The 14,194-nt window shown below is 48.7% G+C and overlaps 1 protein-coding gene across 8 annotated transcripts in view; it reads right to left on the minus strand.

Annotated features, from left to right (window-relative positions):
- The window catches only part of LOC119449630 (rho GTPase-activating protein 7-like), a 411,144-nt gene that overhangs the window by 266,022 nt on the left and 130,928 nt on the right, over positions 1-14,194 (minus strand). For all 8 annotated transcript variants that reach the window (XM_037712849.2, XM_037712845.2, XM_037712848.2 and 5 more), the window contains one exon: positions 3,414-3,556. In XM_037712849.2, coding sequence (XP_037568777.1) covers positions 3,414-3,476 — 63 coding nt within the window. In that variant the 5' untranslated portion in view covers positions 3,477-3,556. The remainder of the gene's footprint in view (positions 1-3,413; positions 3,557-14,194) is intronic.

The following is a 14,194-nucleotide window of genomic DNA, read 5'->3' on the forward strand; positions in this document are numbered from 1 at the left end:
ATAGCAAAGGAGCCATGGCGACGACCAGGAGAAGAGCCCGCGAGCAGCAAGGGGCCCGAAAGAGAGAAACAGAGCAGCGGCAACATATGCCTTCTTTTCGCGCGGAGCCGTTCACGGTGTCAACCCGCGTCACAAGCGAAGGGCGCGTCCTTCGCAAGGAACCGCGGCGAGCTGACATGCAAGCGGGCGAATCCCCGGATTAAAGTCCTGCCGGTCGGCGGCGGCCGCGGTCTCCCCCCCTCTCGCCGGAGCACGCGCAGGCAGATCCTCACTCGGACTGGGCCACAACCGGTTAAAAGGAGCAGGGAGAGCACGACGGTCACGAGAGGCTGCTTCTTCGCCGAGCTCCTCACGCGCATGCGCTGTACGCGTCCGCTGCCAAAGCAAGAAGTCTCACGAAGGAGGGAGAAAAGGCTAATCGGTCACTCATCGCAACAACACGAGTGTGTACGACCTTCACACCACCACTTGGAGAGCACTCTCCACTTTCTTCGGGGCGCCGTCGAACGACGTTCCAGCAGATGAAGTTCGATTTAGACTTGCTTTCTCTCTCTCTCTCTCTCTCTCTCTCTCTCTCTCTCTCTCGCGTGGATCCGAAAAGGCGCCTTGCAGCTACAGCTTGCCTGACGAGCAAGCAAATAAGATAAAGTTGGAGTTAAATAACGATAAGCCAACATGAGCGCCGACACGCAGAACAGCAACAATTATGCCCGTAAGATAGGGATGTATCACAATCGACACGCATGTGCGTGCACTTGGATTTACTGGTCGCATTTAATGTATACGGTATGCTAAAACAAGCGTCACGGTTTTATTCTTTTCTTTTTCTTTCTTTGGATATATTAAAGGCAAATTCAGTACAAATTGCCTTGGGAGACACGGCTAAAAGCTGAGGAAATGCCTGACTTGGCCGTGCCACCCTGGCAGCAAAGCAGCGACATTCTCACTGCCTTTTACTGTACTTCAGGCACAGATTGTTGAAATTACGCTCATGTAGGGGATTTTATTTTATTTTTAACTGCGCTGAACAGACAGAAGCACAAACCACCTACGCGTGCGCACCATCCATATTTGGGCATAAACCTGGCCGCGAGCGACAACACGGTCGCTAACTCAATACGTTGAGGAGTGGGGGGACACGACATTTCCCATAGCTGGAGGATCAGCTCTCCGTTGATAGTAGCGTGTATTTCTTGGTGATTACTTAACCTATAGCTTCTTCCAAAAGTTGCTCATGAATGTTCTCCGCAGACTTATCTTGAAGTACAGCATTGACATCCATTTGCCAGCAACCAGACTTGTCAAATGCTAATATTGTCGGCGATTGCCGCGGAACTCTCAATGCAGTTGGCGCGCGCCGATTAACGCTGAGGGTCCTCTATTACGTGAAGTATACAAGGCAAATCTATCGATGCTATCACAAGGTATCTCAGGAAAACTACGCAGCTGATGCTCTTTTGACTTCAGTAAACAACCTTGACTCGACGGATGATACCAATGCTACTTCGACAAAGCCCAGCCGCTTATACCCCCGCCACCCACAGCGTTCGCATGAACGTGTCGAGAGATGATATGCTGCACCCATCTCTGAACGCGCCTTAACCCTCCGCACAAGGTCTCTACTGCTCTCAAGTTACGCATCGGGTGCATTAGCGCGGTACATCGCCGACAGTGACAAGGGCGTGCGTCGGGCACTTCGCGTCCCGCTTGTGGATATACTGCAGTGAGATTGCGCACTTGTTTTAAGAATGACCCAAACTTTCAGCAGTCGTCGCCGTTCTGTGCTACTGAGCAAGTTCCAACAGCTTTCTCGATCTTCACTCACTAACTTATTCCCCAAAAGTCCAGATTCCAGATGGTCCACGAAGCTGTTCTAGAATTATTTTCAGCTAGAGGATCAAACTCTCGTTTGTGGCGCTTCTCCTATGCGTGTGTCAAGTGGATGTTGATTCTTTTTCAACAAGGCACATACTCACAAGAGGGATTGGCAACACAAATGAGAAATTAAATGAGGTAAATAAATGAGAAATTAAATTAAATTTAACGAGTATATCTAAAAAGGCAAGGTAACAAACCAATTTAATGAGAATATATGGCAAATTAAAAAAATGGTTTAAAGAGTACATGACAAGATCTCAGTAGAGAGATAGGACCCCTAGCAACGTATCCACAGCTTGGTGCTTCTATAAACTAACGCAGTGGATTGCCAATTGCCCTGTGGCTGCGGCCAAACTGCACAACTCCAAACGATAAAAACATTCGAATAGCCATTCAGGACGCAAGATGACGGAGTCCCTAGGAATTCAAGGATAACTTTGCGCAAGGATGTAAGACGGCAGCAAGAAAAAACGAAATCGTCAATACTTTCGTCTTCATTGCAACAGAAGCAAGGTTTGGCAATGTCAAGTGGATGCGTTACTTGTTTGTTTGTTTGTTTGTTTGTTTGTTGTTTGTTTGTTTGTTTGTTTGTTTGTTTGTTTGTTTGTTTGTTTGTTTGTTTGTTTGTTTGTTTGTTTGTTTCTAAGAGTGGCTCATATACTATGTGTGGGGGATTGGCCAAGAATCGGTTGGGTCAAGAAAATAATTAGTCGAATCTAAAAAGAAGCACTACTGATAAATGTTGAATAGATAAAAAGAATGAAGTCGGATAGAGTTTTAAGAATTCTTCTGTATATACAGTCCATCTTCTTTCTACAAGCGCGCGGGTGGCGTCCCTAGATTTTAGGAGACAATTACTAGCTTAGCAATAATAATAATAATAATAATAATAATAATAATAATAATAATAATAATAATAATAATAATAATAATAATAATAATAATCTGGAAGCGCGTCTTGCGTTTAGGTTAAAGTGCGCAGCACATTATAGCGCGACAGCAAGAACGTCCATGGCGTTTCAATTCACGATACGTCATTAATTTTCTTGCATGCAGCACATTGAATTTACCAGCTTTCACAAATTTTCAAGTGAAATTGAATTTCTATATTCATTAAGCCTTATCTACCTGCGTGTCGGCAAATCACCCATAGTGGGTATAATGCCACCAATGTCTGAGGATAACAACAACTACAACAAGGATGGGTAATAACCACAGGAAAGTTTGTGAATTAAGGCCTCTGCAATTTTCTGTGCAATACAAAAAGAATTGCACGCTAAAATTGTTCTTTCTACTTATATTGACATAATTTTTACTGTGATATTTAGATATTTAATCATTCGTATATGTACCAGTAGACATTTTAATTCACATTTACAAGACACTTATTTCACTTGCACCTTAGCTTCCTAAAAAAATTGATAACGCTCTTTTCACCGCCCGATTCATGCATGACCGATCCCCCAGAGTGGGTTGCGCCATTTCACTAAGGAAGAACAAGAACAAGAGTGTGAAGGAGGGCAGCAGGGACGCACCTGTGCTTGCCGGAGGTAGGCCTCCAATTCCTGGTAGGGATCGTGCTTGTTGCTAGGCATCATGGCGTTCAGGACAGGACATCGGGACGAGGCCTGTGCGTAGCCCCCTCAGCCCCGTCGACGTTGGTCCGCATATCCGCCGCCTGCGAGAAGCAGAAAGACAACCCGTCTCACCCGCCAGCACCTCCTATAGAACGACGTGCACGGTGCGCGCGGAGATTCGCGACCGATAACGCAAATTCCCGCCCGCTCAAGTACCTGTTTGCGCCCGCTTTCATTTACTGCTATGCTTGTCGAGCGCGCAGCCGTTATTACCCCTATGCGACATGACCAGCCCTGTCAGATTTCGTCACTGCCGACGAGAAAGTTCCGAAAAGCACAGTTCCTCGATTTCCGGAAATTTCGCTGCGCATTGGTTCCGCAAATACGGCAGCAAATGGCGTTTTTCTCCTGTTGCAGCGATACATACGGCTATAGTAGAGTAACCGCCTCGATCACGACCTGCGTCGCAAAGAGCACGCGCGCATGCGCAGGCACGCACGCTGTCTCATAGCAAGCAGCACTGTTACACGGTCTCGCTGTTACCCTGCATTTTAATGCGAAAGCATTATGCGCCTCATTACACGAAAATCCGGCGGCGGCGGCGGCGGCGGCGGCGTGACCGAGCGATGGTACCAAAAATGGCCGGATAGCGCAAAGAGTAAAAGCCCGTCAAAAATTCTCGGATGGACTTCATATTTTTCAAAGTAAATTAATGGCTTTGAGAATAAAATTTGGTACATTCGGTGTAGGTGGGAGTCGAACCCTGGCCTCCAGGGTGCGAGACGAGCACGCTCCCCCGACGCCACGGCCATTCCACGGTTCTGGCTGACTAAAGGTGGGTCTACTGCGTGCGTCATTGCACACGTCACGTCGCAGCCATCTGGTTGACTAGAGGTGTGGCCTAGAACGTGCGTCATTGAGCACGTGACGGCGCAGCCAATGGGGAGGAGGTGGCGCCACGTCACGAGTGCGTGAACTGAGCGCGCCGCCTCTCGCGCGTCACTTGCTCTTCGGATTTCATCGGTGCTGCGTCTACTGCGGTAGACTGTCGACGCCACGTCGTGAGCGTATGAAATGAGCGGGTATGTGGCCAACGTATACGCAAACACAAACACCGAATCAGCAGAAAGAACTTCAATGCATGTCGAACACATCAATGGAAAACATTTCACCAAAGGGGCTATAATGCGTTCGCATTATCCCACGTGAGTAGTCTTAAGCGTCTCTGCCGAATGCATCAGACAGCTCGTTGATCTGCTTTGATCGAACCGCTTTTATCATTATTGATCGCGAGCCACTTTAATCATTAACCACGTGGAAAACATTCCGGCCAGGGTTACAGAGCCGTTCTGGCGCAGGGGAAAACGGATGCGCCGATGGCCGATCAACGCCATTACAGAACAAATACGCCACGCGCTTGCCGCTTCGGCGCAGCACCCCGAGCGACTGGCGCAGAGACGACGCGGGGTCGTGCCCGCCACGCAATGACCGCGGTGCAGTCAGCCACAAACAGTGGTGCAACAGCGAGCCCTGTATATAAACACGCATCAAGCGAGGGTAGGGAGGCACCGGCAGAGACGGAAGGCGGCGTCAGGGATCGCCGTTGTTCCGACTGCCGCCGCCGCCGCCCAGCACAGAGACGGCGGTCGACCTTGACTTCGCCCCGTCGGGCGGTTGCAGAAAAGTGTTCCGTCAAAGCAGAGGGAAGCCAGCGGGACGCCCGCCCGGCGAGAACGATACGAAACGCATTCGAGCAAGCAAATGCTGGAAAAAGAAAAAGGGCGAGGCGCCATAAAGCACCACGCCGAGTCTTCTGCTCCGCACTCGCTTTCGCCGGCACGACGGCCTGCGAACGACACTTGTTCGGAGTCGCGTCACGAGAGGCGCGACGGATGCTCTCGAGAGGGGGCCTACCCGAATGGGGGCCCTCCACATGTACCGCATTCGCACGAGTGTAACGCCAGTCAGTGATATTAAGATTACAAATCCGATGCACTGCACGTCTGTTATTTGGCTGCCATCATAATACATATATTTCTTTCCCCATAGCATTCAGCTAAAAAGCTAAGAAGCTTCAACTATACAGAGAAGAAAAAGGCCAACTACACGAAGCCCCTGAAACATAACTTCACACTTCGTGGCGCACTCTATGGGTGCAAGCGCAAACGCGCCGTCGCAAACCCGACGGACCAAACGCACCATGCAAACGCACCAAACTCCGTAACTGTGAGAAAACGACGGAGTGTAGAAGCCGCGCACACCCAACCCACATTTTCTCTTGGGCAAAAGTGGTGGCGGGCAGTAATAAACAACTCCATAAGACTTATTATTTACTCAGTGTCCCGTCTGAGACAGCCACACATTTAAAGGGAAACTGAGACATCCACCCAAATGTAGCAATTTGCTACATTTGGGTGGATGTCTCAGTTTCCCTTTAATTACTTATCTCCACCTAGCGGATTTCCGCTGAACTATTACGTCAGCCACACATTTGTGCTTGTTTTTCAGTCATAATGCATTTTCATTTCTTCCTCATTCCTCTTCGTTTCTTTCTTTCTTTCTTTCTTTCTTTCTTTCTTTCTTTCTTTCTTTCTTTCTTTCTTTCTTCCTTTCTTTCTTTCTTTCTTTATTTCTTTTCATCCATCACCAAAAGGGAAATGGAAGAGTGCAGCATCCTATCTTTCAGTCTGAGCCGTGCTCCCTCAAGGTCTGCAGAAGATAGCGCCAACCTTTCCCTTTCCCAACGAACCACTTAGTAGTAGTCTATCAGTTGAAAGCTGGCGCTCGTCCTGTTCTCTCGTTCTTGTCCATGTCTTCTAGCGCTATGACCACATCTGATCTATCTTTCAAGCTACCAGAAAACCTTGATAGATCCGCTACATCGTTGTCTTGTCCAAAAGAAATGATCAGCTTTGACGCGCCCGTTTTACAAATACCTACAAGTGAAACTTGATTTAAAATTGTTCTATGACGCTCTACTGTGCTTCCTTTAAGAAACGCGAGCTGGCATCATTATTACAAAAAGAAATTATCTTATTTTTAGAGACCATAAATGGTTTAAGTCGGTGTGCAATCGATTCGAATGATTTATGGTTCCGTAACCGTACCACCACTGCACCATCGTGGCACAGTTGTGGTCACATTACATCTGCGAAAATGCGGTAATGCCTCTGCCGTTGTTCCCGGTGCACGCCATTTGACAGCAGCAGCAGCAACACCAGCAGCAGCGTGCTTATGCACCCGAAACTTGAACGGCAGACAAAAAGAAAGCGACGCAGCGAAATACAACGAAGGCAAACAGGCCGCCGACCTGCTAAGACCGACACAAAGTGGCCCGCAAAAAGTTGATCGATGGTCGACGAGCACCGGCAGAGGGCCAAGCGCGCATTCGAAATGAACTTTTCAATGGTGCCAGCAGGTTGCTGTAAGGAGAAAGCGAGAAAAGAAAACAGCGTGCTCTCGATATTAAACCGCGCAGTGTGGCACGAGTCTTGTATTGACAGCAAACTTATGGTATATAAATGTGTTGTCATTTGCTCTAGAGACGATTTGTATCGGCATAGAAAGCCAAATGATCTTGTCTCTGCTTTCGACAATGCCGATTCGCCGCGCTGCGTGATAAACCAGCAGTGTCCCGCTGATTCGCATCGTTACAAACCAGAACGTCAAGGCGACTGGTGTTGCCCCAGAAGAGCGCTATTGCGGGAACTCAAAAGAACGGCCATGACCTTACGGCATCTATGCTGCAGCAACTTGGAGCTGTCTGAAAAAAAAAAAACAATCTAACTACATGATGGCATCCTGAGCATCCCAACCGAGTACTTTTTTTTCAATCGTGAATTAAGAATAATTGAATACTTGGTCGTAGCTATGTCGGAAACTACGCAACAGCGTTGTTCAGGATGAGAAGTGCAGTTGGGCTTCTGTGGTGCTCCTGGCGCAACCAAGATATGTGCGAATAACAATATCCATAGAACTTCCCATCAGATTCGCAGTACCAATTAAGCCCTCTAGGAGCTGCACCGCATGATCAACAACGGATCCTATCGCGCAGTTCGGCTTGCCAGCTTTTGAAAAAATCCGGTTGAAGTGTCCATATAATTGCTATCGCAATAAAAAAAAAAAACAGCACGCCTAATCCCCGCGAACAGCCACTACCCAGTTAGTCGCAATCAACGTGTGCGAACAGGGTGAATGACAGTAGCGAACAGCGAGCCGTAAGGAGTGCGGTGCGACTACAGACAACGGCGAATAAAGAGCAGGCCCGGACGAGGCCACTCTCAAGCGATACACATTAACTCCCTGACGACCGCAGAGAATGAGACCGCGCATATCAGACAAGTGGTCGTTCAGGCATCCCCGGTCACCAGCGCTCGGGCTTGGGAAAGGGCAAGCAACCGCGATGCCTTCGCACAACTACAAAACATGCGGATGTATAGTTTCATCCTGCATGCGCTGAACATGAAAGAAAAACTGGAACGCATGCGAGCCCTCATACTGAAGCGCTGCGTTCGTGCATTCCGTTCGCTTGACGATAGTCACTAAAGACTGGCTTATCCGATAAGTGATGGAGATAATCCGCTCCTCCAAACCCACCCGACGTGGACTCTACTGTTACACAGGCACAGTGACTCGGTCGTTCGGATGGAAGTGGGCCGCTCCCTGCTGCGTAGGCGCTAACGATGCGATGCACACATGCGGAGAGTGGCTGCTATCGATGCACTATATTTTGCACATTACGGCAACTACGTTATAGGACAAGAAATTACAAGAGAAACATCGTCCGGCCTCTGTTTACGCCGTTTTACACAGTGGTCGCACTTTACTTCTGCAAGCTCTATAAGCAATTGTTTTCTTTCTTCGCGGATACGTAAGTGCTTAACAGGAGAAGCAGTGACGTCAGCCTGCTCTGCGGGAAGAGCTGCCGGCGGGAGAAAGGAGGAAAATGGGAGCGGAGAGAAAGAGCCCGCACGGCTCGCCAGTGGACGTTCGCGGCAAACGTCTATTCAATTTACCAGCATTTTGCCGTTCGTTTCATAATTGCTACACGGCAGTATCGGCACGTGACCATATCACGGGATGCAGACTTCCTTTCGAACGAGTTTGCAGTATCATTATAGCTGCGCTTGGATGAAAGGCTATGGGCAAGGAAGTGCCGCGATCAGACTGCGCTATATAGCACGGAGAGGCACATGGAATGGGGCGAGCTACTTCACGAAGCACCGAGTGAATTCAACATAACATCCCGCGAACTTATCTGCTGTGTAATGCATAAATCTCCACTACATAAGATCATGTTGGGGGGAAATGTGACGGCAAATTAAGACTTCAGGGCGCTGTATAAGCGAGACGAACAGGCAAAGAGACCTCATTGCGTCGGTTGGTTGGGGATCGAAAGCGCTGTTGCGTGCTGAGAACAACGGTGCAGAGCAGAGCACTATATGCAACGCGTGGCGATACAGGCTTAAGGCGCCAAGTCGACATTTGAGCACTCCCAGCCTGTTCATTCTTGAAGTTGACCTCAAAGTTAGAAAGCGGAGGAAGTTTCAGAGCCAACATTGCCTGCATCGTCGTCTTCAAGGGTCACAGGTGCACGCACTTACGAAGCTCTTTTCCTTATACGTTTGATCGATTCATTAACTGACGGATTGATGGTCTGACTTGTTACGCTCTAGCTATCAGGGAGGGAGGGATCCGGAGGCTTTTGGAATTTGTTTTGATTATTCAGCCTAGGATGCTTTAATATGCGTCGCAATCTCGGAAAACAGGCGTTTGGCATAATGGCAGAGATTTCAACCTGCGATTTCGTGCCCAGCAGCTGAACATCGCAGCAACGAAACCATTGCGGATGTTTCGGCTTAACATTTTCTCTCTTTCCTTCTTTCTTTCTTTCTTTCTCCTTCTTCTTTCTTTCTTTCTCACTCTCCCTACCACGTTCTACTTTTCGTGTTCTCTTTCTCTCTATCTTTCCCCTTGGCTACGAGTACTGGGATCGTTCACAGAGAGAATGAACATTGAGCCAACAGCGCGAAAGCGCCGAGGCGAAACAGTGCATAAAGGCTTCGTTCGCTCAACATACCGCCAGCTAGAGGCGCGAGAAGCGGTACGCACCCCACAACATGCTGCGCCGCTTTCTCTTTCTCTCTGTCCCTTTCTCTTTCATCCGCGTGAAAGCATTCCCACGGCTAGCGGTGCGCGAAGGAAAACGGCCCAACTCGCGCGGGTCCCAAATATATCGCCCGGGGCACTAGTGGTCAGACGCAGGCCAGGGCCTCCTCTGCCATCCTCAGAACTACGCCGCGGGCAGGCAATAAGGAAGCCCCGCTCCAAAATTAGATCGGCCTTTTGTTATCGTTCTTCTTTCGGTCAACCAATGGGCTACCTCGGCTGGAGCCTAAACAGGCAACTTCTCAAAGCGAGTGTGTTCGCGAAGGATACGAGCCACTGTGCCACCCAACAGCACCACTCTAAAAGCAAGGTTCGCAGCCCGATTTAAGAGGTACCGTGCGATAAAGTAACGAGGTGACAGGTATAATTATACAGGAGGCAAAGATTACTTTGTAAGCCGCGCGTTACCAGGCGGCAAAGCGTACAAATGAGCAGCAGAAATTTAGAAACAGGCAATGCTAGGCGCTCATGCCTCTCTGTGCTTCCCTCTATCAAGATTGCGGCCATGTGCTACTTGATTTACAACTGTTATCATTCCCCGAGTGCCTTAATTTTGATTCATACGCGAGGTGTTCGCATATGAATAGCGAAAAGTTCGTGAACATCGCAAATCTAAGTTTGTTATCGTAACCAAAAAAATGCTTGTATACAGTGTCACATCGCTCGCCCCTAAATGAATATCAGTTCTAATTCTATAACCAGAACGAGAATGTCGCCGCAGCGGCCGCATTTCGATGGCGGCGAAATGCAAAAACGCCCGTGTGCTTGCGTTGTATTGCACGTTAAAGAACCCCAGGTGGTCAAAACTAATCCGGAGCCCTTCACTACGGCATGCCTCATAATCAGAACTGGTTTTGGCACGTAAAACCCCAGTAATAATAAGAAGAAGACGACAATGTCAGTAAATGACACTGCAGATTGAGAATGAAGCGCAACTATCGAACACGTGCGATAGATACAGCCATGCGGTAGTCCTTTATTCAAGACTTATTTTCGCAAGCTCCAAATGTTTCCATCGTCGCTGCAGATAAGAGAAGTCTGAGACCATTGCCTCGGCGTCGTGTAAATTGCTCACTCATTTTTAAACGCCTGATCAAGTTTAGAAAAACAAAAAATCCGTTTTACGATGTTGCGTCACGATAGACAAGCACAGCATGTATAGCAAGCTAAGAAAAAGCGCGGCTTAGCGGCAACGCGTGCCCCAGCACATTATGAAGCCATCTACACCAAGGAATGGGCCCCCCGCGGCGCAGTAACAGGACCTCGCTGATTAACCTCATTCCGTACGCAACCAAGCGCATTTTTCCGCACGAAATGGTGCAGACGAAGCACATAACTGCGCATCGGCCGTGCTCGGAAGCCCCGGAGATTGCGCCTCTCGGAAATGTCCATTGTAACTTTGTGTGCGCGGCCTTTCTGTTTGAAACATACTGTTCTTTCAATTCCCGACGCTACAAATCCGGCCATAAATCAATTTCTTCGCCCAGCGGCATGCGCGCCGACCACGTATAGCGCTCTTTTTTCTGGTTATGGCTCGATCTGCGCCTGGCCCCTCTCGATATACGCCACCTCCGTCATGATTAACACAAATACCGACGCTTGAGCTGCTTTGCGCCGTTCTTTCGTAAGAAGATTAGCGGCTTATGGCGGCAGATCACGCTCCACATTTGAGGCCGATCGTATCTCCTCGATAAAGCCCCCCTCCATAAGTGACCGAGAGCAGCCCCTCCCCTCTACGTCTCGGCTCTAAGAACTCCTCCTGTCGTGTCTGTACGAACGCATCTTCGCGCCGACGTCCGGTCGGCACCGAGGTTTTCTGTCCGTCCAGAAAGCAGCCGACAGTGTGTCGCAGAAGCGGAGTCTCGTTAATTCGCAGAGTGCCGAAGGATCATGGTGTACTGCGCCCGATTATAGTGACAGCTGCTTTGTGTTGCTTTCGTTGTGCGCTAGTTTAGCTAGACGAAGGCACTATAAGCTCGATTTGCTTATCAAATTTGAGATTATGGCACAAAGTCACCGCCGCATTCCTTAACACAAATGTAAATGCAATCGAAATATGATGCAAGCATGACATTCTCTGCAGCGCTTACCGCAAGTTCAGAGTCTTCATAAATACGCCTTAACTGGAAGCCACGACGTGACTTGGTTAAAAGTACGGCTTAAGACACTCCTAACGCGAACGCGCCCAAGGAATCGCAATGAACGTCTTGGGCATGTTCCCGTCAGGGGCTGCAGTCTTGTTCTCTTTCTCTTCTAATTTGTAACAAGTCAGACGTAAAGGTGAACAAGTTATAATTTTCTGTGATGCTGTACCGTGTTTGAGCTTTATAGGTTTAACATTGCAAAATAACGCACCTTTGCAATTATCGCGCCGTCAGACCTTCCCAACGACTTCCCAAGTTTCCCGACTGAAGCTCGCGACATCAGAGCTCGCGCTGTCGCGTTTTCGTAGTGAAACAAGCTCACAGTGGCATGTAATGCAGGCAATGAAGCACTGCTGCTGCTGAATATGACTTCCAGCCATACAGTATTTTGGCGGTGACATGTAGTGCGCCAGTGAACGCTATCGGATAAATCGAAAACGGCTCTGCGAAGAGGCCCGTGAGATGGGGGGAGGAGATGGGGTGCAGACACTTAAGCTATCTCTGAGAGAGGTGCTCCACTCGTTGCCGGCGTGGAGGGAAACTACGCTCATCCGATAAGAGAGGTTCCGCGACGCCACTAACGGTCAAGAAAGGTAGCCCTAATCCCGCAAAGTAGTTTCAGCGATAAGAGACGGTCGCGGCTCGCTCAGTTTGCACAAATAACGTTTAAAGCCCTTCCCTAACCCGACGGGGCAAGCCAACATAAAATACACCACGTACTACGCAGAAAATAACAAATGTCGTGCGCGGCCCTGCGGCGTCCAGCGCTCCTTTGGATATCACCTGAACCTATCGTAGACGATAAATATAGTCAGCTTACACGAAGAACCTCCTTCCCGTGTATAGTTGTTTACTTGATCTTATCAAATGCCCATTCATTCCTCAACTTCTTGGCGCTAAGGTCCCCTAAATATTACCTTGCCATATATCCTCAGATCAGTCGATAGGAGCGCTATGCAAAAACGCTTGTGTATATAGCGTCCTTTAGGTGCAGGTTAAGTAACCCCAGGCGGTCAAAATTTATCCGGAGTCCTCCAATACGGCGCGCCTCATAATCAGATCGTGGTTTTTGCACGTAAAACCCCAGAATTTCAGCTTTTCTCAGGTCGGTCTAGTTCGCGTCTTGCAACTAAATCGGTGTTTTCAATCTTCGTTTACTTCCGAGCAACGTACTTCTCGTCTCTTCTGATTACGTGGCCAAAACATTTCAGCCTTTCGTTTTGAACGTTGTCTACAACGACGTAAGCTTGGCCATCCCATGATATATAACTGTTTTTTTTTTTTTTCACATTCATCATACTTTCATCATTACAACACACTTAGCAAGTAAGAGCCTGTCAAAGTCTCCTAACGGACAGAGTGCCCAAGCCCAGACATTTGGGTGCTTTGAACGCCATAGGCGGGGACAGCGCTGTAGATTGACAGTTGCCGCAAAAGTAAATTATCGAGTGACAAAGTATGGACAAACAAAAGCGAGCTGGGCGAGTTGGTAAGTTAGCACCGTATAGAAAACGAACACCTCAACGAGGGACACTTATGCAATACGTTTAACATTTGCTACGCAAGTTTTTGAACAACTTACTGCCTTGCAATAGACGGCTCTAATGTAACTTATGTTCTCATTTGTGTACAATTATTAAACAACTTACTCTCATTGTCGCAAGTTCTGTAACCGCAGGTAAATTTTTACCCACGGGTAAAATGCATTGTCCCCCGCCCGCCAAATGCGACGTTGTTTGACCTTCCACATGCCCACAGCGCAGACGCGCGCACTCCTCCATCCTGTATATAGCTGCTGGCCACGGTCCAGGCACCAACATCAACGCTATCGCGCCTGGGCTCAGGCCACAAAGTCCTACGAGAAATTTCTATGAATAAAGTAACAAACGTAACCTAATGACTAGTAAACGGCACTGGTTAGCAGAGGGTAGGCGTTTTTTTTTTTTTTTCCTCGCTTTCGCTGCTGTCCTAGACATGCAGTCTAAAGGCACGTCCACACCGAAGGCGGAGCGGGCAAGCGGACAGGCGGATCCGGCCAAGCGGCTGCGGATTTTCCGCTTTGCGGAAAATACGCGGCCGCTTGGCCGGATCGCTCTCGGACCGATTTTTCCGGGCGGAAAAGTTGGCCGCTTTGGCCGCAGCCAATCAGAACCCAAGATGGCGGAAGCGCTGGTGAAGGAATGTAAACATCCGGTCGAGATAATGCAAATGGCGTCCACCATGTCTGAACTGGCTGTGTTCTCTGTGGAACTGCTGCTGGACATAATCAAGCAGTACCGGGTCCTGTACGACAAATGCAACCCGAGGTACAAAAAAAAAAAAAGCCGACTATAAGAAAGAGCTGTGGAAAGAGATTACGCAGGATTTGGGTGTGACTAGTAAGTGCACAGCATCTAGTTCACGTCCGTGAAATTGCGAGATGCTCCG

Source organism: Dermacentor silvarum, chromosome 4 (assembly GCF_013339745.2).
Source record: "Dermacentor silvarum isolate Dsil-2018 chromosome 4, BIME_Dsil_1.4, whole genome shotgun sequence".
Taxonomy (NCBI): domain Eukaryota; kingdom Metazoa; phylum Arthropoda; class Arachnida; order Ixodida; family Ixodidae; genus Dermacentor; species Dermacentor silvarum.